The sequence below is a fragment of the Oncorhynchus kisutch genome, linkage group LG11 (assembly GCF_002021735.2).
Source record: "Oncorhynchus kisutch isolate 150728-3 linkage group LG11, Okis_V2, whole genome shotgun sequence".
NCBI lineage: Eukaryota > Metazoa > Chordata > Actinopteri > Salmoniformes > Salmonidae > Oncorhynchus > Oncorhynchus kisutch.
In genome coordinates, this window is record NC_034184.2 from 75225146 (window position 1) to 75249811 (window position 24666).

At 42.6% G+C, this 24666-nt stretch overlaps 2 protein-coding genes across 16 annotated transcripts in view; both read left to right on the plus strand.

Annotated features, from left to right (window-relative positions):
- LOC109899237 (kelch-like protein 15) overlaps window positions 1-4328 on the plus strand; it is a 24703-nt gene extending 20375 nt beyond the window's left edge. For all 7 annotated transcript variants that reach the window (XM_031835072.1, XM_031835078.1, XM_031835076.1 and 4 more), the window contains 2 exons: window positions 594-784; window positions 891-4328. In XM_031835072.1, coding sequence (XP_031690932.1) covers window positions 594-784; window positions 891-1731 — 1032 coding nt within the window. In that variant the 3' untranslated portion in view covers window positions 1732-4328. The remainder of the gene's footprint in view (window positions 1-593; window positions 785-890) is intronic.
- On the plus strand, window positions 1665-23097 carry LOC109899236 (MICOS complex subunit MIC26). 9 transcript variants are annotated; one of them, XM_031835133.1, is made up of 10 exons: window positions 11342-11795; window positions 15132-15235; window positions 15492-15608; window positions 15820-15942; window positions 16091-16123; window positions 16356-16410; window positions 16495-16590; window positions 20920-21011; window positions 21595-21684; window positions 21786-23097. In XM_031835133.1, exons 1-10 carry the CDS (start codon window positions 11777-11779, stop codon window positions 21792-21794), a joined length of 738 nt encoding a protein of 245 aa, XP_031690993.1. In that variant the 5' UTR covers window positions 11342-11776; the 3' UTR covers window positions 21795-23097. The 9 variants fall into 9 exon arrangements, with proteins under 9 accessions (XP_031690996.1, XP_031690993.1, XP_031690998.1 ...); XM_031835132.1 differs by having other exon boundaries at window positions 11357-11795; window positions 21790-23097; XM_031835138.1 differs by lacking the exon at window positions 15132-15235 and having other exon boundaries at window positions 11351-11795.
- The last annotated feature ends 1569 nt before the right edge of the window (window positions 23098-24666 follow it).

Genomic DNA, 24666 nt, shown 5'->3' on the forward strand with positions numbered 1-24666 from the left:
TTCTTCAAATCTGAATGTTGTGAAGCCTTTCCCATTTTCTGAAGAATTGAATTATGGGCCCTAAAAGCACGGAAATAGTGTCCACAGTTTGTATACTGCATATTTTGGCAAATGTAGTACGACATCCGGGAATTTTTGGCATACTGACTATATCCATACTATGACCAATAAGCATACTAACTATATCCATACTATGACCAATAAGCATACTAACTATATCCATACTATGACCAATAAGCATACTAACTATAAGCATACTAACTACATCCATACTATGACCAATAAGCATACTAACTACATCCATACTATGACCAATAAGCATACTAACTACATCCATACTATGACCAATAAGCATACTAACTACATCCATACTATGACCAATAAACATACTAACTACATACTAATTTTACGTCACAAATAGTGCGGTTAGTATGAGTATTCGAAAACGGCTTGTGTCTATGTCTATAATGTGTCTAATGGCTATAATGTGTATAATATGTCGATAATGTGCCTAATGTCTGTCTAATGTATATATGTCAGTTTATAATGTGTCTATAATGTATATTTCTAATGTGTGTATGACCTGTCCGTAGGTGTGGTGGGAGTTGGAAGGTCCCCAGGTTCCTCTCCGACCAGACTGCTTGGCCATCGTCAACAACTTTGCCTTCCTGCTGGGGGGGGAGGAGCTAGGGCCTGATGGGGAGTTCCACGCCTCCTCTAAAGTCTACCGCTACGACCCCCGCCAGAACTCCTGGCTACGCATGGCCGACATGTCTGTGCCCAGGTCTGTACTTGTCACTTCCCAGGTGTGACATGGTTTCATGTTTCTACAAGATCTATTAGGTGTAAAGGGGAAGAAAAACAGTGTTTTTTTGTGTCTTCACTTCAAGGTCAGAGTTTGCAGTGGGGGTCATCGGTAAGTTCATCTACGCGGTGGCTGGGCGGACGCGGGATGAGACATTTTACTCCACGGAACGCTATGACATCACGGCGGACCGCTGGGAGTTTGTGGACCCGTACCCGGTCAACAAGTACGGTCACGAGGGCACGGTCCTGAATGGTAAACTCTATATCACCGGAGGAATCACCTCCTCATCCACCTCCAAACAGGTGTGTGTGTTCGACCCGGGGCGGGATGAGGGGGGAGGGGTGTGTCTTTTCGACCCAGGGCGGGACGCGGGGGGAGGGGTGTGTGTGTTTGACCCTGGACGGGATGCAGGGGGAGGGGTGTGTGTAGCAGGCTCTGCGGGAACAACGGACACACACAGGACGCGTTCAGCCCGCACCCCCCTCCTCCCCAACACACACACCAGCTGCTGGGAAAACAAGTCGAAGATGAATTACGCTCGCTGCTTCCACAAGATGATCTCCCATAACGGGAAGCTGTACGTGTTCGGGGGGGTGTGTGTGATCCTCCGGGCGTCATTCGAGTCGCAGGGCTGCCCGTCCACGGAGGTTTACGACCCTGAGACAGACGAGTGGACCATCCTGGCGTCGATGCCCATTGGGCGCAGTGGGCATGGCGTTGCGGTGCTGGACAGACAGATCATGGTACTGGGGGGCCTCTGCTATAACGGACATTACTCTGACTCCATCCTGACCTTTGACCCCGATGACAACAAGTGGAAGGAGGACGAGTATCCCAGGATGCCTTGCAAACTGGATGGGCTGCAGGTCTGCACTCTGCACTTCCCCGAGTACGTCCTGGAGCACGTCCGGCGCTGCAGCTGAGGTCTGGTTCAGTTCAGACACACCCCTTTAAGGTTTGGGAATGCCCCCCTTTTAAGACCAACTCCTCCTACAGGCCCCAGGCGTGGAGGTGGAGGATTGGTGTTTACAGGTGTGACACTAACACTCTCTAACACAGAAGCTTTTCAACTAGACACAGACTGAACTAAACATGCCATAGTAATCTGTCCACACGGGCAGAAAATGTAGCTTTGCTAGTGATCAGTGGTGGTGGGCAACTCAAGCTGATCTGTTTCAAAATAAGCTTTTCAGAAAAAGGGAAAAGTTTAGAAGATTTTTCATGATTCAGCTGGTTTATTTTGGACTGAGGTCAGTTTCATATTGTTATTATGATTCCGTTTCAGCCTACAGTCCTACAAGCCCTGTCTGACTGAACTAATAATGTATAAACCCTGGATGACTGACAGTGGGGCGCTGTATTGAAGCCATTTTGGGTGGGAAGCTATAGAAATAAATGTTTCAATGTCTACACGTTTTTTACTGGTATATTATAATATATGTTAATTATGTGAACTAAAAATACAAAAAAAAGTTTGATAAAAACATATTCCTTACAGTAAGTACTTTAGAGAGTACTAATGTTACTGTCCCCACTACAACAAGGAAGTACTTAAATACATGTGATTTTGTAAATTTTATTGGCTAATTGATAGCATCAGCAATCCAGGGTTTATTCACATCATTGGTCTGAACCATGTCTGTCTGTATGTCTCAACCATGCTGTGTCATGTTCATGTGATGTCATCTAGTCTCTCTGTAACCCTTTCTCTGATGCTGCTTTCAAGACAACTGGGAACTCGGAAATCTCCTACCTCTGACTTCAAGACGTGCGTTCAAGACAACTGGGAAATCGGGGGGGGCGACCTCCGACTGGGGAAAAATAGTTTTGAACGGTCATCTAATTCGAAAGTTGGAAACTCTGGGATCATCTTAAAGCTCTTACTTTCCGATCTGAAGGTCACTGACGTCATGATTTGACCTTCCCAGTTCTCTTGAAAGCACCATTAGTCTGTGGAGCTGGAGTGTGTGTGTGTGATACATGAATGAGCAAAATAAAAATATGCACTCATCATACTATTGGGATTGTGAGAAAGATGATCATGGTGATGATTTAGCGTTGTCATGACTACACTGCAATAACACTGTCCTGCTGACAGAGAGCCATGTAACAGTTCAGAGGTCAGGGATGACTGCAGTGTGAAGGTCCCCGTCTCTCTGGCAGTACTGTATGTAAGATTTCACTTTATTTATTGATGTTAACCATCTGCTCTGAGTGTTGCTGTGGCAGACGACTGGAGGCTGGAGGGTGTGTTAGATGGTAGGAGTTGGCCACAGAAATTAACCAGAAACAACTTTTGATTCAAAAAACAAAATAAGTTGATACAGAAAAGGAGTTAATATTAAAGATCCATTTGAAATAGGCTCAAAACTCCCAGTAACACATTAACTATTTTTGCTTGATCATATTTTGAGTGTCAAAGGTGATCTGGCTAACTTATGGATCCTACTTTGTAAAGCCCTACCCTGGCTGAGTCCTGTCTCTGTCTGTCTGTCGGAGCCAGCTGCAGCATATGAACCTGCTCATCTCTCTCGTTCTTCTTTTAATGAACAACAATGAAAAGGGCTAAAGCACGTTCTTCTGCAGTTTTGTTTGTCAGCCATTTTTGTATGTGTGTTTATGGAGATCCATCCACCACCAGCTAGCTCTGTGTGATTGTGGTCGGGATGTTGGGTTGATGTGATTTGCCTTTCAATAGAGCATAGTCTTTGATACTTTGAGAGATTGTCACTCTTTCTGATTCCACATCTCCCTCTTCTTTCCCTCCTTTCCTCTACCCAGCGTCCTCTTGCCTGCACTCACGGCTCTATTCAATCAAAACTGCAGTGCAGTATTTATGCAGTAGCATACAACCATGCCTTTTCCCCCAGTCAAAAAGTCACAGAGCGGTTTGTGGTACTGTATAAATACCAGGCAGACCCCCCTCACAGGCAGTGGCTCCATTTGACAGAATAAGATGTGTGCAGTAGTGTATAAACAGGGACTGTTAACATCACTAAGGCAGCTTAGATGTAATAAGGTATTCTGTCATCTCCCATCTTTGTCTATTTTTTACATGTAAAAATTACTATCGATATCATGAACACTTAGGCCCAGTTGGTTTTCCAGACGGTAAATCTACTTCTGGACTAAAAAGCAATGCGCAATAGAGAATCTCCACTGAAAGTGGTTTTTTTTTAGTCCAGGAATAGTATGCGTCTGGCAAACGGGCCAATATTATGCCAAACTTCAGTCTTTAAACAGCGGTTTCCCTCTGCTGGTCAACATGTGTATTAGTCCTGCTGTTTTTATTTGGGACAGGGCTTGTCTGTCTGTCATAGCTCAGCATTTATAATCAGCCCTCAGTCTCAGTAGGATGAAATTATAGAATATTGTGGATTAAAAACACCCTGTACGATGACTATTTCTAAAAGAAAAAATAAATCAGATAAACAATGTATTTACTATAATCTGAGTAGACACTGCTATTTAAAACACTTTAATTTATATCCAGAAATAAATGTTCATACTGTTAAGCTTTTCTGCTTTACTTGAGTGTTTTATTGAGTGTGTTGGCAGTGGTGTAAAGTACTAAATATACTTTAAAGTACAACTAGGTCGTTTTGGGGGGTATCTGTACTTTACTATTTATATTTTTTATGACGTTTACTTCACTACATTCCTAAAGATAACACATGGTCATCCCTTCTGCCTCTGATCTGGCTGACTCACTAAACGCATGCAACTTTTGTAAATTATGTTGGAGTGTGCCCCTGTCTATCCGTACAATTTAAAAACAAGAAAATGGTGCCATAATACAAGAAATATGAAATGATTTATACTTAAGTATATTTACAACCTTATACTTTTACTCATCGGTGTACATATTGGAATCGGCCGATATTAGCTAAAAATGCCAACATCGGAATTGGCCGATGTCTAGTTTAACGCTGACGTGTATAACATAGGTACATGATGTAATGAAGCCACATGAATGTTGCGCTACACAGCATTCCTAACTTAGCCCACAATGTTGGCTGTTTATTTTATTTTGTCTTTTTTTCACCTTTATTTAACCAGGTAGACGGGTTGAGAACAAGTTCTCATTTACAACTGCGACCTGGCCAAGATCAAGCAAAGCAGTGCGACACCAACAACAGAGTTACACATGGAATAAACAAATATACAGTCAATAATACAATAGTCTATATATACAGTGTGTGCAAATGAGGTAGGATAAGGGAGGTAAGGCAAATAGGCCATAGTGGCGAAATAATTACAATACAGAAATTAAACATGAGTGATAGATATGCAGAAGATGAGTGCGTAAGTAGAGATACTGGGGTGCAAAGGAGCAAAATAAATAACAGTATGGGGATGAGGTAGTTGGATGGGCTACGTACAGGTGCAGTGATCTGTGAGCTGCTCTGACAGCTGGTGCTTAAAATTAGTGAGGTGGATATGAGACTCTATCTTCAGTGATTTTTGCAGTTCGTTCCAGTCATTGGCAGCAGAGAACTAGAAGGAAGGCGGCCAAAGGAGGAATTGGCTTTGGGGATGACCAGTGAAATATATCTGCTGGAGCGCGTGCTACAGATGGGTGCTGCTATGGTGACCAGTGAGCTGAGATAAGGCGGGGCTTTACCTAGCAAAGACTTATAGATGATCTGGAGCCAGTGGGTTTGAAGACAAATATTTTATTTTTATTTTACCTTTATTTAACTAGGTTAAGAACATTCTTATTTTCAATGTCGGCCTAGGAACAGGGGCCGAACGACAGCTTGGGGATTTTAACTTGCAACCTTTCGGTTACTCGTCCAACGCTCTAACCACTAGGCTACCCTGCCGCCCCAATATGAATATGAAGCGAGGGCCAGCCAACGACAGCGTACAGGTCGCAGTGGTGGGTAGTATATGGGGCTTTGGTGACAAAACGGATGGCACTGTGATAGACTGCATCCAATTTGCTAAGTAGAGTGTTGGCTATTTTGTAAATTACATCGAAAGTCAAGGATCGGTAGGATAGTCAGTTTTACAAGGGTATGTTTGGCAGCATGAGTGACGAATGCTTTGTTGCGAAATAGGAAGCCGATTCTAGATTTAATTTTGGATTGGAGATGCTTAAGAACAAATTCAAGTCGGTTAGGACATCTACTCTGTGCATGACATGTAATTTTTCCAACAATTGTTAACAGGCAAATTATTTCACTTATAATTTGCTTTATTCCAGTGGGTCAGAAGTTTACATACACTAAATTTACTTTGCCTTTAAATAGCTTGGAAAATTCCAGCTTTAGGAGCTTCTGGTAGGCTAATTGACATCATTTGAGTCAATTGGAGGTGAACTTGTGGATGTATTTCAAGGCCTACCTTCAAACTCAGTGCCTCTTTGCTTGACATCATGGGAAAATCAACATAAATCAGCCAAGAACTCAGACAGAAAAATTTAGACCTCCACATCCTTGGGAGCAATTTCCAAATGCCTGAAGGTACAACGTTCATCTGTAGAAACAATAGTATGCAAGCATAAACACCATGGGACCACGCTGACGTCATACTGCTCAGGAAGGATACGTGTTCTGCCTCCTAGAGATGAACGTACTTTGGTGCGAAAAGTGCATATCAATCCCAGAACAGCAAAGGACCTTGTGAAGATGCTGGAGGAAACAGGTACAAAAGTATCTATATCCACAGTAAAATGAGTCCTATATAGACAACCTGAAAGGCTGTTCAGCAAGGAAGAAGCTACTGCTCCAAAATTGCCATAAAAAAGCCAAACTACGGTTTGCAACTGCACATGGGGACAAAGATTGTACTTTTTAGAGAAATGTCCTCTGGTCTGATGAAACAAAAATAGAACCGTTTGGCCATAATGACCATCGTTATGTTTGGAGGAAAAAGGGGGATGCTTGTAAGCTGAAGAACACCAACCCAACCGTGAAGCACGGGGGTGGCAGCATCATGTTGTGGGGGTGCTTTGCTGCAGGAGGGACTGGTGCGCTTCACAAAATAGATCACATCATGAGGGAGGAAAATGATCTGGATATATTTAGGCAACATCTCAAGACATCAGTCAGGAAGCTTGGTCGCAAATGGGTCTTCCAAATGGGCAATGACCCCAAGCATACTTCCAAAGTTGTTGCAAAATGGCTTAAGGACAACAAAGTCAAGGTATTGGAATGGCCATCACAAAGCCCTGACCTCAATCCCATAGAACATTTGTGGGCAGAACTGAAAAAGCGTGTGTGCGAGCAAGGAGGCCTACAAACCAGTTACACCAGCTCTGTCAGGAGGAATGGGATAAAATTCACCAAACTTATTGTGGGAAGCTTGTGGAAGGCTTCCCAAAACGTTTGACCCAAGTTAAACAATTTAAAGGCAATGCTACCAAATACTAATTGAGTGTATGTATACTTCTGACCCACTGTGAATGTGATGAAAGAAATAAAAGCTGAAATAAATCACTCTACTATTATTCTGACATTTCACATTCTTAAAATAAAGTGGTGATCCTAACTGACCAGACAGGGAACTTTTACTAGGATTAAATGCCAGGAATTGTGAAAAATTGAGTTTAAATGTATTTGGCTAAGGTGTATGTAAACTTCCAACTTCAACTGTAACTGAGCTGCGGCTCTGGAGTAACATAGAGGGATGGGAGCTGCAACACGCACACATATTTCAATCGAGCAGCCTACAGCAACTTTGTCCTGTTAGTAATTTTATCTGCAAAGTGCCTGCACCCACCCAAACAGCTCTTATTAGCAGATAAGATTGGACACACATGTTATCTGTCCCTTCATTTAACTGCAAAATAATTGTTCCTGGAAAGGAGACCAGACAGCCATACTAGCTAACTCTTAAATACTGAGATCAGGCTACAGCAACTTTGTCACGTAAGTAATTTTATCTGCAAAGTGCCTTGTGGGAGCCTGCACCCACCCAAACAGCTCTTAATAGTAGATAAGATTTGACAAGCATGTCAACACTTTTTGACGAACATACAGGGCCTTGCAAAAGTATTCATCCCCCTTGGTGTTTTTCCTATTTTGTTGCATTACAACCTGTAATTTGAATGGATTTTATTTGGAGTTCATGTAATGGACATACACAAAATAGTCAAAATTGGTGAAGTGAAGAAAAAAAACTTGGTTAAAAAAAATAAAAACAGAAACGTGGTGTGTGCATATGTATTGACCATGTTTGCTGTGAAGCCCCTAAATAAGATCTGGTGCAACCAATTACCTTCAGAAGTCACATAATTAGTTAAATAAAGTCCACCTGTGTGCAATCTAAGTGTTACATGATCTGTCACATGATCTCAGTATATATACACCTGTTCTGAAGGCCCCAGAGTCTGCAACACCACTACGCAAGAGGCACCACCAAGCAAGTGGCACCATGAAGATCAAGGAGCTCTCCAAACAGGTCCGGGACAAAGTTGTGGAGAAGTACAGATCAAGGTTGGGTTATAAAATATCAGAAACTTTGAACATCCCACCGTGGCCAGAAAAAAAGCACTTGTTTAAAAGAAAAAAATAAGCAAACCCATTTGGTGTTCGCCAACAGGCATGTGGGAGACTCCCCAAACATATGGAAGAAGGTACTCTGGTTAGATGAGAATAAAATTGAGCTTTTTGGCCATCAAGGAAAACACTATGTCTGGCACAAACCCAACACCTCTCATTACCCCGAGAATAACATCCCCACAGTGAAGCATGGTGGTGGCAGCATCTGGCAGCAGCTGTGGGGATGTTTTTCCTCGGCAGGGACTGGGAAACAGGTCAGAATTGAAGGAATGATGGATGGCGCTAAATACATTGAAATTCTTGAGGGAAACCCATTTCATTCTTCCAGAGATTTGAGACTGGAACGGAGGTTCACCTTCCAGCAGGACAATGACCCTAAGCATACTGCTAATACAACACTTGAGTGTGTTATATTATGATCACTACATCCTATGGATTTAGATAGAGCTTTAAAGCAAATTTCTGCAGCATTAGTAAAGATGTGATCAATACATGTTTATTTCATTCCTGTGCTTTTTTTAAATACCCTGGTAGGTTGACTGACAACCTAAATCAGGTTGCAGGCACTGGTTACAGTTTGAATTTTTTTCTTGAGTGGGCAGCTTGATGAGAGCCAGTCAATATTTAAATCACCCAGAAATGATGCTTCTCTGTTGATATCACATACATTATCAAGCATTTCACACATATTATCCAGATACTGTTGAATCGTTGTGACATATGCAATACGAGTGATAGTGTAATAAACGACGTAAAAAATTAATGAATGCTTTAAATGATTATGTGACGTATTATCCAGATACTGACTGTTAGCACTTGGTCTATAGCTGCTTCCCACAAGAATGGGCTTAAGGTGAGGCAGACGAACCTGTAGCCACATTACTTCAACAGTATTTAACATAACATCGTCTCTAAGCTTTACAGGAATGTGGTTCGGGAAATATAGACCGGAACACCTCTGTTGGCATTTCTGTCTTTTCGCTACATGCAGGTAGCCTAGTGGTTAGAGCGTTGGGCCAGTAACGAAAGGTTGCAAGATCGAATCCCCAAGCTGACAAGGTAAAAATCTGTCGTTCTGCCCCTGAACAAGGTAGTTAACACACTGCCTAGGCCGTCATTGTAAATAATAATTTGTTCTTAACTGATTTGCCTAGTTAACTGAAGGTTAAAAAAATAAATAAATAAACATGTACTGCTCCCACTATCAAAGGTATTATCTAAGTGAGTTTGAGAGATACTCAGAATATGAGTGTCATCTGTTACAAGCTAGTTTTTGACTTCATGGACCTTGTTTCTCAGGCTGCATATATTATTATGGGCTATTTTTAACTATTTTTTTGGGTTTGTTTTTAATGCTTTACTGGGAAGCTTATCAGAAGTAGACTTGCTCATGTTATTTACAGGTATTGAAAGTAAGTTACACTAACGTTAGCTTACATAACAAGGGCAAAGTTTAGCACAAAAAAGAATAACGCTAACATTAGCTACAAGTATTTTTTTTAAATAATGTGACACCCGTTTTGTCCAGTAACGTTAATGCCATGGCCATATTTATGAATTAAAATGTTTTGTGAGAATAATTAGTGTGTAGAGTGTGAGTGTACAGTGCTCATGAAATCTATGTGTGTCAAGGAAGCGTGGATATTGGTAATGTCTGCTTTAGGCTCAGGTGTTTCCTGTCTTTGCAGGAGTGCATGTAGGGTCAATGTCAGTGAGATAGCTTGGCACTCTAAGCTCGTTAGTGTTGCAGGATGATCTTTGTAGTTTACAGGGGAGTAGATTTGTGTGATGGCAGCTGTGTGTCCTTCGGATAATCATGTTATTGCACGTAGGCTCTAAACTTGACTGAGGACACTGGGCCCAGTTATCTGAGGGCATCCGGTTTAACCAGAGCTTTGGTCTGCTAGTAATGCTTGATATTATTATTTATATAACATGACATAATGACGCCGCGTAAAATGTTGCACTGCACGTGCAACACAGCATTCCTAACCTAGCCCACGTCTGTTGTGTGGTTCGGGCAGTCAACAAGTCAAGCAGTCAAGAGTATGAATTTTTCAGCGAGACAACTCAAGGGCGAAATTCATTAAAGCCAAGATAATGGAATTCATTGCCCTTGACAATCAACCGTTCTCTGTCGTGGGTGATGTTGTCTTTTTCCCCGACTGGTCGAGCACGGTTTCATTACATTGGTGTCAGAAGAGATCGGACCTTGCATCCACGACAGTGCGAGGCTTGGCCTGTGAGCGCGTTCCTGTAAGACGTAGAGTCGCAAGCTAGCGCGAGGACGCACTCTTTGAAAGTTAGGAGTAGTGTAATGACCCTGGGTTTATAAGTGCGGATATCGACACTGCCACTCGAGCATTCTTTTGCGGCAGTCGATAGTGCGCTGGACTTTGGACCAGAAGGTCGAGGGTTTGAGACCTGTTCCCTGCGGTTTCATTACAATACTATGGAACACCATTTGGGTCTTTGCATATCAAAAAAATATACAGTAGCACTGTCAAAGCTGTACAAAAAAGTCTGCAAACAAGCAAACACCGGCCACAAACGATGTATTTACAATACCGCTTTGGTAATAAAGTATAATTAGTTCGACTTCTGGGGTACCTAGCTAGCACCAATACAACCAGCCTGAAAACAATGACCAGTAGAAGCTGCAGTCATTTTCATTATTCTTAGCAATGATTTAGGAATCCTTGTGAGTAAGTATTAGCTAGGTTGCCACTTGTTGTTCGCCTATTTAAATTGAACTTCAGGTCATGAAAATAAATAGCTATCCAGCTACTTAACTCTATTCCCCAAAGCTAGCGTCATCTGGCTAGTGATGCTCGACCGGATCGGGTTATGCGTTGTGAAGCTAGCCACAATAAGGATTAGGCACAATAGTGGAATTTGCAGTTTGCCTTCAAAATAAAAGTATGTCATTGACAGTGATGCAAATTAATACAAATAGTAGAACTATGCCATTCTTTTATTTTGAAGGCTAAACCCAAAGTCCACTATTGTGGCTAATCCTTATTGTGGCTAGCTTCACATAGACCACCATTAATCAAACAAGAACTGTCTCATAAATTAGGGATATTTTAGATGATGAAACCTAGCTATATAGTTAGCTAGCTAACTATAGCTACTGAAACAGATGTCGTTTTGCTATGTTTTGGGGGAAGAACATTGTTTGCATCCATGAGCTAGTTAACTTTTTTTATGACCAGCACTGTAGGTGTGCGAGACAACTTTACCAGCATCATAGCATACGTATCGATGAGTCGTTGTGACATATACAGTACGAGTGATAGTGTAATCAATGTGTATTAACTACGTTAAAAAAATGTATGACACGTCTAATAGTGTTAAATTGTATATTTCTTTTACACGCAAAGACCCGAAAGGCGTTCCATAGCAAAGATCAAAATGGCATTCCATAGAAATCCTGGTTGAGAATGAAACGACAGAACAAATGAACAACGAAACAGCAAGTAAGTGAAAGAAATAGGTTTTGATGACATTTTACTGGTAATGGGGACATACGTAAATGCCAACAAAATAACTTTTTGGTCAGTGTGGTGTGTGTGTGTAAACAAATTCTTATTTACAATGACAGCCTACGCCAGCCAACCCCGGATGACGCTTGGCCAATTGTGTGCCTCACTATGGGACTCCCAATCACGCCCAGATGTGATGCAGCCTGGATTCAAACCAGGGACTGTAGTGACTATTTATAACTAACCCCTTCGGTCTATGTTAATATCATTGACCCTGGCCACACTACTGTAGTAGGGGTTTGGTTTGCTGACTATTTATAACTAACCCCTTCGGTCCATGTTAATATCATTGACCCTGGCCACACTACTGTAGTAGGGGTTTGGTTTGCTGACTATTTATAACTAACCCCTTCGGTCCATGTTAATATCATTGACCCTGGCCACACTACTGTAGTAGGGGTTTGGTTTGCTGACTATTTATAACTAACCCCTTCGGTCTATGTTAATATCATTGACCCTGGCCACACTACTGTAGTAGGGGTTTGGTTTGCTGAGGCTGACGTTAGCTAGCTAGCCAATGCTCAGTTCAACCAACATCACTATTTTGTACGGCAGGTCGAACGGGGATAAAAACACCAGATTTCGGTATTGTGGAACAGCGACATTTGGTGGTGGCAAACTATAGTACGCATCACAGGTGAGAGCACACGACAGACACACTTTCCCCAACACAGTGGTGGAAAAAGTACTCATTGTCATACTTGAGTAAAATTATAGCTACCTTTTATATAAAATTACTCAAGTTAAAGTTAGTCACCCAGTAAAATACTTACTTGAGTAAAGTCTAAAAGTATTTGGTCCAAAATCTACTTAAGTATCAAAGTACAAGTATTCATAATTTCAAATGCCTTATATTAAGCAAAGCAGATGGCACCATTTTCTTGTTTTTAAATTGTACGGATAGACAGGGGCACACTCCAACATAATTTACAAAAGTTGCATGCGTTTAGTGAGTCAGCCAGATCAGAGGCAGAAGGGATGACCATGTGTTATCTTTAGGAATGTAGTGAAGTAAACGTCATAAAAAATATAAATAGTAAAGTACAGATACCCCCCAAAACGACCTAGTTGTACTTTAAAGTATATTTAGTACTTTACACCACTGCCAACACACTCAATAAAACACTCAAGTAAAGCAGAAAAGCTTAACAGTATGAACATTTATTTCTGGATATAAATTAAAGTGTTTTAAATAGCAGTGTCTACTCAGATTATAGTAAATACATTGTTTATCTGATTTATTTTTTCTTTTAGAAATAGTCATCGTGCAGGGTGTTTTTATCCACAATATTCTATAATTTTATCCTACTGAGACTGAGGGCTGATTATAAATGCTGAGCTATGACAGACAGACAAGCCCTTTGCTTAATACAATACATTATTATTATTATTATTATTAATACTTTTGATACTTAAGTATATTTATAACCAAATACTTTTAGACTTTTACTTAAGTAGTATTTTACTAGGTGACGTTCACTTTTACTTGAGTAACTTTCTATTCAGGTATCTATACTTTTACTCAAGTATGACCAAGGTGTACTTTTTCCACCACTGTGTTGGGGAAAGTGTGTCGTATGCTCTCACCTGTGATGCTCACTATAGTGTGCCACCACCAGATGTCGCTGTTGAGATAAATATTGTTCCACAATACCGAAATAGTGTTTTTATTGCCGTCCGACTTGCCGTCCAAAAGCAAAGTCACCAGGAAGAGAAATGTCAAACGTTTGGAAACTGGTAACGGTTAAACTGTTGTTTTTTTTGTATCTTGTATGATACATTCAGGTTCTTAGAATAGTACAGACTACAAAATGACAACCGTAAAATACTGTTTAAAAGAGTGATGTTGGTTGGGCTGAGCATAGGCTAGCTAGCTAGCTAGCTAGCTAACGTCAGCAAACCAAACCACTACAACAAGTGTGGCCAGGGTCAATGAAGTTAACATAGACAGAAGGGGTTAGTTTTCAATATTCGACATTAGCTAGCTAGCTAGCCATATGTATGACGAGCTAAAAGAGAAGACGTTTTACGAGCTGAATTCGCGATCAAAAATATAGTTAATCTCGTAAAACGTATTTTTATTCATAAATCTGGCCATGGCATTACTGGACAAACCGGGTATGTCCGGGTTTGTAAATATACTTAATATATTAGCCTTATTCTTTATTTTGTGCACTCGGGAATTATTCAGACCTTGTCTTTCCACATTTTGTTACAGCCTTATTCAATGTTTCCCCCCCTCAATTTCAACACAATACCCTATAATGACAAAGCAAAAACAGGTTGACATTTTTGCAAATTTAGTAGAAATAAAAAAATATAAGGCTTACATAAGTATTCAGACCCTTTACTCAGTACTTTAAAGCACCTTCGGCAGCGATTACAGACTCGAGTCTTCTTGGGTATGATGCTAAATCAAATCAAATGTATTTATATAGCCCTTCGTACATCAGCTGATATCTCAAAGTGCTGTACAGAAACCCAGCCTAAAACCCCAAACAGCAAGCAATGCAGGTGTAGATGCACGCTACAAACTACAAGCTTGGCACACCTGTATTTGGGGAGTTTGTCCCATTTTTCTCTGCAGATCCTCTCAAGCTCTGTCAGTCTGGAACCGTTTATATTTCCCTCGATCCTGACTAGTATCCCAGTCCCTGCCACTGAAAGGTGGCAGGTTTCCTCCCGGTATGACGCTTGGCATTCAGGCCAAAGAGTTCAATCTTGGTTTCATCAGACCAGAGAATCTTGTTTCTCATGGTCTGAGTCCTTTTTTGGCAAACTCCAAGCGGCTGTCATGTGACTCCTACTAGGAGTGGCTTCCATTTGGCCACTACCATAAAGGCTTGATTGGTGGAGTGTTGCAGGGAGGGTTGTCCTTCTGGAAGGTTCTCCCATCTCCACAGAGGAACTCTGGAGCTTTGTCAGAGTGACCATCGGGTTCTTGGTCACCTCCCTGACGAAGGCCCTTCTCCCCTGATTTCTCAGTTTGGCCAGGTGGCCAGCTCTAGGATGAGTCTTGGTGGTTCCAAACTTCTTCCATTTAAGAATGATGGAGGCCACTGTGTTCTTGGGGACCTTCGATGCTGCAGACAATTTTTGGTACCCTTCCCCAGATCTGTGCATCGACACAATTCCGTCTCTGAGATCTACGTCCAATTCCTCGACCTCATGGCTTGGTTTTTGCTCTGACATGCACCGTCAACTGTGTGACCTTATATAGACAGGTGTGTGCCTTTCCAAATCATGTCTAATCAATTGAATTTACCACAGGTGGACTCGAATCAAGTCATCTCAAGGATGATCAATGGAAACAGGATGCACCTGAGCTCAATTTCGAGTTCCATAGCAAGGGTCTAAATACTTATGTAAATAAGGTATTTCTGTTTTTTATTTGTAATACTTTTGCAAACCTTTTTAAAACTGTTTTTGCTTTGTCATTATGAGGTATTGTGTGTAGATTGAGGACATTTTTTTTATTTAATCCATTTTAGAATAAGGCTGTAAATGTAACAAAATGTGGAAAAAGTCAAGGGGTCTGAATACCTGCCATGAATGTCCTGACTCTTGCCATACATTTACCCATTTACCATAAAGTAATGATCCTGCATCATGATGTGTAACCAATGCCAGGTGCCGCAGTTTGCCGCTGTGTCAGGGGTCCTGGGTCTGATGACGGGCACTGCGACTGTCCTGGCCACCAGCGAGGTGAAGAAGAAACCTGCAGCTCTGAGTCTCAGTATTGAAGAGGTAGCTAGTATGGCTGTTCTGTCTCCTCTCCGAGAACAATTATTTGGCAGTTATATGAAGGGACAGGTGACATGCGTGTCCAAGCTCATCTGCTAATAAGAGCTGTTTGGGTGGGTGCAGGCTCCCACAAGGCACTTTGCAGATAAAATGACTTAGACAGGACAACGTTGCTGTAGGCTGCTTGATTGAAAAGTGTGTGTGTGTATTGCAGCTCCCGTCCCTCTATGTTACTCCAGAGCCGCAGCTCCGGTATGTGGAGCCAGAGGTGGGGCCAGTGGAACAGGGCGTGGCCAAGCTGAGGAAATGGGCCGAGCCTTACACCAACCAGTGTCAGGTACACCCCTCTTCCTCAGAGGTGTATGCCTCTTACTTACCTGTCAACTGGAACACAATGGGTGAATCTAGGCAATCTCATTTGGCACCTCTCTAATTTTCTTTTGGAATTCTCAGATTTAAGGTTTGTGGTTCTTGTTTTCCTGTAGGTAACGGGTCTGGTTGCCCTGGAGAAAGCTGAGGTAGGTGACAGACACTGTCTACCAAGACTTGACACACTAACATACACACAATGAGTTATGCCTCATAGTAATGGCTGGAACGGAATACATGGAATGGTATCAAACACATTGATCCAGACTATTCCATTCCTGCCATTATTATGAGCTGTCCTCCGCTCAGCAGCTTCTTATGATTGAAGCATAGATTAAAGTTCTCTATCTCCTCTTTGTGATGTCATATCTTGTGAAACAGGAGGTCTACAGGACTGTAGAGCCCACTGTGAGCGCCTCTACCAGGACAGTGAGAGGTGAGAAGACACTCATATCATGCAGATACCTTTTATATACACACACATACACAAAACTGTGTTCTCTGTCTCTCTCTTTCTCAGAGACATATGAGTTCCTCAATGATCCTCCTCCGGACCTCTATCCCAGCGTCGGGGTGGTTGGCTTCTCTGGCTTCTTAGGATTGTACCTGGCCAAAGGTAATGTGTACACGCACACACAACTAATTTATCGACGTCGGTTCAATTATTTGAAATCCATGTCATTTTTTCTTCTTCTGTGAGCTCGATATGCCATTACTCTAGAGAGAGATCAGATCAAGGAAGAACTCTGCCATGTAGTAGGAAGTTGTAGTTTTCAGCAGGCCAATATTCAACATAGTCACTAACTACAATGACCAGAATTCATTGCGAACTGCTGCCACTTGTCCTGGCAAGTCTGTAGATGGCTGGCTGGCTGCTACAGCCTGAGCAGAGATGTGATGATGACTTAGAATCCTTAGTTGCCACATCCATTGATATACACGGGTATGTGAAGACCCCTTCACATTAGTCGATTTGGCTATTTCAGCCACACCCATTGCTGACAGGTGTATGAAATCGAGCACACTGCCATGCAATCTCCATAGACAAACATTGGCAGTGGAATGGCCTTACTGAAGAGGTCAGTTACTTTCAACGTGGGAGCAGTGGAAATGCGTTCTCTAGAGTGATGAATCTCGCTTCACCATTCAGCAGTCCAACTGACAAATCTGGGTTTGGCGGATGCCAAGAGAACGCTACCTGCCCGAACGCATAGTGACAACTACAGTTTGGTGGAGGAGAAATAATGGTCATGGGGTTGTTTTTCATGGTTCGGGCCCTTTAGTTCCAGTGAAGGAAAATCTTAACGCTACAGCATACAATGACATTCTAGACTATTCTGTGCTTCCAACTTTGTGGCAACAATTTGGGGAAGGCCCTTTACTGTTTCAGCATGACAATGCCCCCTTGCGCATGCAAGGTCCATACAGAAATGCTTTGTTGAGATTGGTGTGGAAGAACTTGACTGTCCTGCACAGAGCCCTGACCTCAACCCTATTGAACACCTTTGGGATGAATTGGAACGCCGACTGTGAGCTAGACCTAATCGCCCAACATCAGTAATGCTCTTGTGGCTGAATGGAAGCAAGTCCCCGCAGCAATGTTCCAACATCTAATGGAAAGCCTTCCCAGAAGAGTGGAGGCTGTTATAGCAGCAAAAGGGAACAACTCCATATTATCACCCATGACTTTGTAATGAGATGTTCGAAGAGCAGGTGTCCACATCCACCCTCTGCCCCCTATAGACCACCCTCTGCCCCCAGCTGTGCTCTGGACACCATATGTGAACTGATTGCCCCCCATCTATCTTCAGAGTTCGTGCTGCTAGGCGACCTAAACTGGAACATGCTTAACACCCCAGCCATCCTACAATCTAAACTTGATGCCCTCAATCTCACACAAATTATCAATGAACCTACCAGGTACCTCCCCAAAACCTTAAACACGGGCACCCTCATAGATATCATCCTAACCAACTTCCCCTCTAAATACACCTCTGCTGTCTTCAACCAAGATCTCAGCGATCACTGCCTCATTGCCTGCATCCGTAATGGGTCAGCGGTCAAACGACCGCCACTCATCACTGTAAAACGCTCCCTGAAACACTTCTGCGAGCAGGCCTTTCTAATCGACCTGGCCGGGGTATCCTGGAAGGATATTGATCTCATCCCGTCAGTAGAGGATGCCTGGATATTTTTTTAAAATGCCTTCCTAACCATCCTAAATAAACATGCCCCATTCAAGAAATTTAGAACCAGGAACAGATATAGCCCTTGGTTCTCCCCAGACCTGACTGCCCTTAACCAACACAAAAACATCCTATGGCGTTCTGCATTAGCATCGAACAGCCCCCGTGATATGCAGCTGTTCAGGGAAGCTAGAAATCATTATACACAGGCAGTTAGAAAAGCCAAGGCTAGCTTTTTCAAGCAGAAATTTGCTTCCTGCAACACTAACTCAAAAAAGTTCTGGGACACTGTAAAGTCCATGGAGAATAAGAACACCTCCTCCCAGCTGCCCACTGCACTGAAGATAGGAAACACTGTCACCACTGATAAATCCACCATAATTGAGAATTTCAATAAGCATTTTTCTACGGCTGGCCATGCTTTCCACCTGGCTACTCCTACCCCGGACAACAGCACTGCACCCCCAACAGCAACTCGCCCAAGCCTTCCCCATTTCTCCTTCTCACAAATCCATTCAGCTGATGTTCTGAAAGAGCTGCAAAATCTGGACCCCTACAAATCAGCCGGGCTAGACAATCTGGACCCTTTCTTTCTAAAATTATCTGCCGAAATTGTTGCCACCCCTATTACTAGCCTGTTCAACCTCTCTTTCGTGTCGTCTGAGATTCCCAAAGATTGGAAAGCAGCTGCGGTCATCCCCCTCTTCAAAGGGGGGGACACTCTTGACCCAAACTGCTACAGACTTATATCTATCCTACCGTGCCTTTCTAAGGTCTTCGAAAGCCAAGTCAACAAACAGATTACCGACCATTTCGAATCTCACCATACCTTCTCTGCTATGCAATCTGGTTTCAGAGCTGGTCATGGGTGCACCTCAGCCACGCTCAAGGTCCTAAACGATATCTTAACCGCCATCGATAAGAAACATTACTGTGCAGCCGTATTCATTGATCTGGCCAAGGCTTTCGACTCTGTCAATCACCATATCCTCATCGGCAGACTCGACAGCCTTGGTTTCTCAAATGATTGCCTCGCCTGGTTCACCAACTACTTCTCTGATAGAGTTCAGTGTGTCAAATCGGAGGGTCTGCTGTCCGGACCTCTGGCAGTCTCTATGGGGGTGCCACAGGGTTCAATTCTTGGACCGACTCTCTTCTCTGTATACATCAATGAGGTCGCTCTTGCTGCTGGTGAGTCCCTGATCCACCTCTACGCAGACGACACCATTCTGTATACTTCCGGCCCTTCTCTGGACACTGTGTTAACAACCCTCCAGGCAAGCTTCAATGCCATACAACTCTCCTTCCGTGGCCTCCAATTGCTCTTGAATGCAAGTAAAACTAAATGCATGCTCTTCAACCGATCGCTGCCTGCACCTACCTGCCTGTCCAACATCACTACTCTGGACGGCTCTGACTTAGAATACGTGGACAACTACAAATACTTAGGTGTCTGGTTAGATTGTAAACTCTCCTTCCAGACCCATATCAAACATCTCCAATCCAAAGTTAAATCTAGAATTGGCTTCCTATTTCGCAACAAAGCATCCTTCACTCATGCTGCCAAACATACCCTTGTAAAACTGACCATCCTACCAATCCTCGACTTTGGCGATGTCATTTACAAAATAGCCTCCAATACCCTACTCAACAAATTGGATGCAGTCTATCACAGTGCAATCCGTTTTATCACCAAAGCCCCATATACTACCCACCATTGCGACCTGTACGCTCTCGTTGGCTGGCCCTCGCTTCATACTCGTTGCAAAACCCACTGGCTCCATGTCATCTACAAGACACTGCTAGGTAAAGTCCCCCCTTATCTCAGCTCGCTGGTCACCATAGCATCTCCCACCTGTAGCACACGCTCCAGCAGGTATATCTCTCTAGTCACCCCCAAAACCAATTCTTTCTTTGGCCGCCTCTCCTTCCAGTTCTCTGCTGCCAATGACTGGAACGAACTACAAAAATCTCTGAAACTGGAAACACTTATCTCCCTCACTAGCTTTAAGCACCAACTGTCAGAGCAGCTCACAGATTACTGCACCTGTACATAGCCCACCTATAATTTAGCCCAAACAACTACCTCTTTCCCAACTGTATTTAATTTTTATTTATTTATTTATTTTGCTCCTTTGCACCCCATTATTTTTTTATTTCTACTTTGCACATTCTTCCATTGCAAAACTACCATTCCAGTATTTTACTTGCTATATTGTATTTACTTTGCCATCTTGGCCTTTTTTGCCTTTACCTCCCTTCTCACCTCATTTGCTCACATTGTATATAGACTTGTTTATACTGCATTATTGACTGTATGTTTGTTTTTACTCCATGTGTAACTCTGTGTCGTTTTATCTGTCGAACTGCTTTGCTTTATCTTGGCCAGGTCGCAATTGTAAATGAGAACTTGTTCTCAACTTGCCTACCTGGTTAAATAAAGGTAAAATAAATAAATAAAATAAATAAAAATCCAGGCCCATCCCTCAGCTTTTTACCACAGATGAGGCAGGATGTCCACTTTAATGTTTCAATTAAGGATTCTAGCTTTAAACTAAGGTGAACAAATTATTGTTATTAAGTGATAAGCAGTAATGGGCAGTCACAACCATCATGGGACTTTTATTAATTGTTTATTTCTGTGTTATAGCATTCAACCCACAGTGCATTTAATGTAATAATAAATCATCTAAAACCGGGACTATTTTTCCGAACTGGAACTGGAACTGACCTCGCTCAGCACTACTCTGTGTCTCTAGGTTCCAGGGTGAAGAGGCTGGTGTTTCCTGTCGGGCTGATGGCTCTTAGTGCTTCCATGTTCTACCCCCAGCAAGCTGCCTCCTTAACCAAGGTGGGTGTGGGTGTGGGGTGCAATGTTAGTGTGTGTCTTCCATCCCTTTTTCCCCTCTCTCTAACGGGAAAGGCTGTGGTTTCCTGTAGGAAGTTCTGGCTGTGAAATAAGAGCGATTGTGTGTGGGGAGGGTATGTGATTGATAGTCTGCCCTTTGGTTTCAAAGCGGGGTGCCCTATTCTGGTGTGGATTCCTGGTATATTTTAGGCCTGTTTAATGTTGTTGTCTGAGAGAGGCACACCCAGAGATAGAGAGGATACAGGTGTGTGTTTCTGTGTGCCACAACACAGCCAGATCAGACAGACAGGATATATGATACAGCAGCAGGATAGGAAAGTGATGAGGAGACAGCCGTTCAGAGGGAGGGAGGAAAGCTGGGACCTCTGACTGCTGACTGGGGGGGGTTAATGGCTGTATTTCTGTGAGTTATGAATAGTTTAGACACTTAATGAGTGATTAGTGTGTGTTGGGTGTTTTTAAATGACATTTTGTGCACTAAATCTGTCACATGGTTTATCTGATTGAGGTCAGACTTCATAGAAGGTGTTTCAATTTTGTGTGTGTGTGGTTGTCTCTATCTCAGGTGAGCAGGGACTCTGTGTACAGCTGGAGTCAGCAGGGTCGGGATGCTCTGCAGATGCTCTGGAAGGACCTGCCATTTGGCAAGGGCAAGGTTAGTCATCATGACAAAGAATCGAAAAAAAGATGTTTGAGATTCAGCTGAGGTGTGTTCAGTAATAATGATGTGTATTCCTGCTTCCTGTTTCCCCTCAGGCAGGCTGAGAAGGCCGAGGACAAGAGCACTGCTAGCTGACACAGAAAGCCTGGACACATCGCATGAGATTTTGAAAGTTAATGGCATCAAAGGTCCCAAAACAATCACATTTTGTTGTGTCATGGAACATTTGGTTCAAACGTAGAGAATAGGTTATAATTGGAGCCCGGCCGGTATATTGTTTCACCGATATTATCCATCTATATTGGCTGTAAAACCCAGGGTGTTTTATTTGACTGTGTGTGTTCATGTTGTGGGCCTAATGTTGAGAGTGTGTTTGGGTGTGCATGTTCAATCGTGTGGTGTTCCTAGGTGTGGATTGTTGCTGGCCCTCAGGCCCTTGTTCTCCTATGCCTTTGGCACCTGATTTGTTTCATGAAATTGTGAAATCCTCAATGACTGATGTGAATATAGGGGATTAGGATTCTTGGCATGATAACAACGGTTGTCAGAGGAGTTGGACTGCAACTTCTGACAGAATCACCTATATTAACAACAGCCCTCTTTTCCCGAGAGTGTTTCCCTAGGTGGCAACGGTGTGACACAAAGCTCCTCACGGTGCACGTAGTGTTGGCACACAAAACAGAAAAGTATTTGAATTTTGAAGGACGTTACATCATGTCATCACACCCACCAGTGGTGAGAGCCTGTTATTACCATAATCTACTGTATGTCTAAATTGGTTGGAACCAGGCTCTTGTCGTAAAAATACAATTTGTTTTCAGTGATATAACCTGGCTTACTAGAGGTGATATAAACTCTGTAGTTCTGGGTGTGCTGCACCAGTGTGGATCGAAATCACATTCAACACTCCTATATGCACCGCGCCTCCATGGTGTACACACACCCTAGACAGAGCACCTTAACATACCGCTGTCTCTCCTGTAACATGATACATCACATTCCCTCTTGCTCAGTTACCTTGCCAACTAACCATGCCAACCTGTTGTAACCATGCCAATGGACACAGGAGACTCCTGTCAGCTGTCCTCTGACCTCGTTTCTGTGTTTATGTCTAAATCTTGTTGCTCATGCTTGTTTTGGTTATGTTTATGTATTTATTTCTAAAGACATTCCCCCATCATTGATCCACCACAGAGTGCACTACGATAATGTTGCATAAATTATTAAAAAAGTTAAAGATGTACTTCTACTGAAGAATATTTAAATGTGGTGTATATTTGAAGTATTTTGTGTTTCAGGTGATGATTTTCATTTTGAATTGGTTGATTTTTGTATTGATTGTCTGTTCCCAGAAAACAACTGTCTATAAACAGAGATATGGCCCTAATAAACCAAACTCCTATATGATTGTGATTGTGTTATTACAGTTAAACTTCAGCATATATTTACTGCTGCTGGATACATGGAAAGTCATGGTCTGTGTATGCCTCTGGTGTTCTCACAAAGACAGAAACAGGGAGGGTAGTTGTCCATGCTATGAGATAAGTGGGTCATGTCCAAAGGCTATTTTTCCAGATGTGTGTTATTGGTTATTCAAACAGGGATTTATCTTCCCTGCCTGTAAAACCAATTAACCATAAAACGTTCATCCGGAGAAAAAGATACGGCGAGGAACTACAGCAGTTCTAGCCTGTCCCACATTTTGATGTACTTTAGCCAACTCCTCTTCCAACACTACCTGATGGGACCAGGTTAACACTACTGAACGTACTGAATCTGCTGTAACCCTGTGGTGGGAGTTACACAATGTTCACTAGTTGTTTTGACATAGACAGTCCAGTTTAACTCTGCAGTGATGGTGAGCGAGTGAGTGATAGGTGAGTTGGGGGTGGGAGTGTTGGTTGGTATGACTTGACCCTCAACCTTATCCATCATGCCTTGGCATGTGTCACTCACTGGGGTCATGTTTGCGTGGCTGTGAATGCCTGTGTATAATCATTTGTGTGTCTATGTGCAACAGAGTGATGAACACCTGTGCTAGAATAGAACATTGTGTTTAGTTTGAAAAGGGTTAGAAAAGCTCTCAAGGCCTCATGGGGAGTTAGTGTTTAATCTCCCTGGTGTGTCTTTAAATAGATGGAAACATCACAGGCCTCTCTCTCAGCCTCAGCCAATGGTTAATCAGTAACGGGGCACCGTTTAGAACTCTGGACATAAACAAGTCAGGTTCAAAGGTCAGCGAGGCTCATGGGGAATCTAGGATGAAAATATTATTCCCTGTCTGGAGATAAAGGATGCTGTCTCTTTTTCCCTCTTCTCTTCTCTGCCGTCTCAGATGTTCAGTGCATTCGGAAAATATTCAGACCCATTGACTTTTTCCACAATTTGCTACATTACAGCCTTATTCTAAGGTTGATTAAATTGATTGTTTTTCCCCTCATCAACCTACACACAATAGCCCATAATGACAAAGGAAAAACCGTTTTTTAGATATTTTTTTTAATAAACTGAAATATCACATTTACATAAGTATTCAGACCCTTTACTCAGTACTTTGTTGAAGCACCTTTGGCAGCGATTAGTCTCAAGTCTTCTTGGGTATGATGCTACAAGCTTGGCACACCTGTATTTGGGGAGTTTCTCAGAGTTGTTCTCTGCAGATCGATCCTCAAGCTATGTCAGGTTGGATGGGGAACGTCGCTGCACAGCTATTTTCAGGTCTCTAGAGATGTTAGATCGGGTTCAAGTCTGGGCTCTGGCTGGGCCACTCAAGACTTGTCTCAAAGCCACTGCTGTGTTGTCCTGTTGGAAGGACAACAGACCTTTGCCCCAGTCAGATATTGAGCAGGTTTTCAAGGATCTCTCTGTACTTTGATCTGTTCATCTTTCTCTCAATCCTGAATCCTGACTTTCCCTCAATCCACCACCATGCTTCAACTTAGGGATGGTTCCAGGTTTCCACAAGAATTGAAGCTT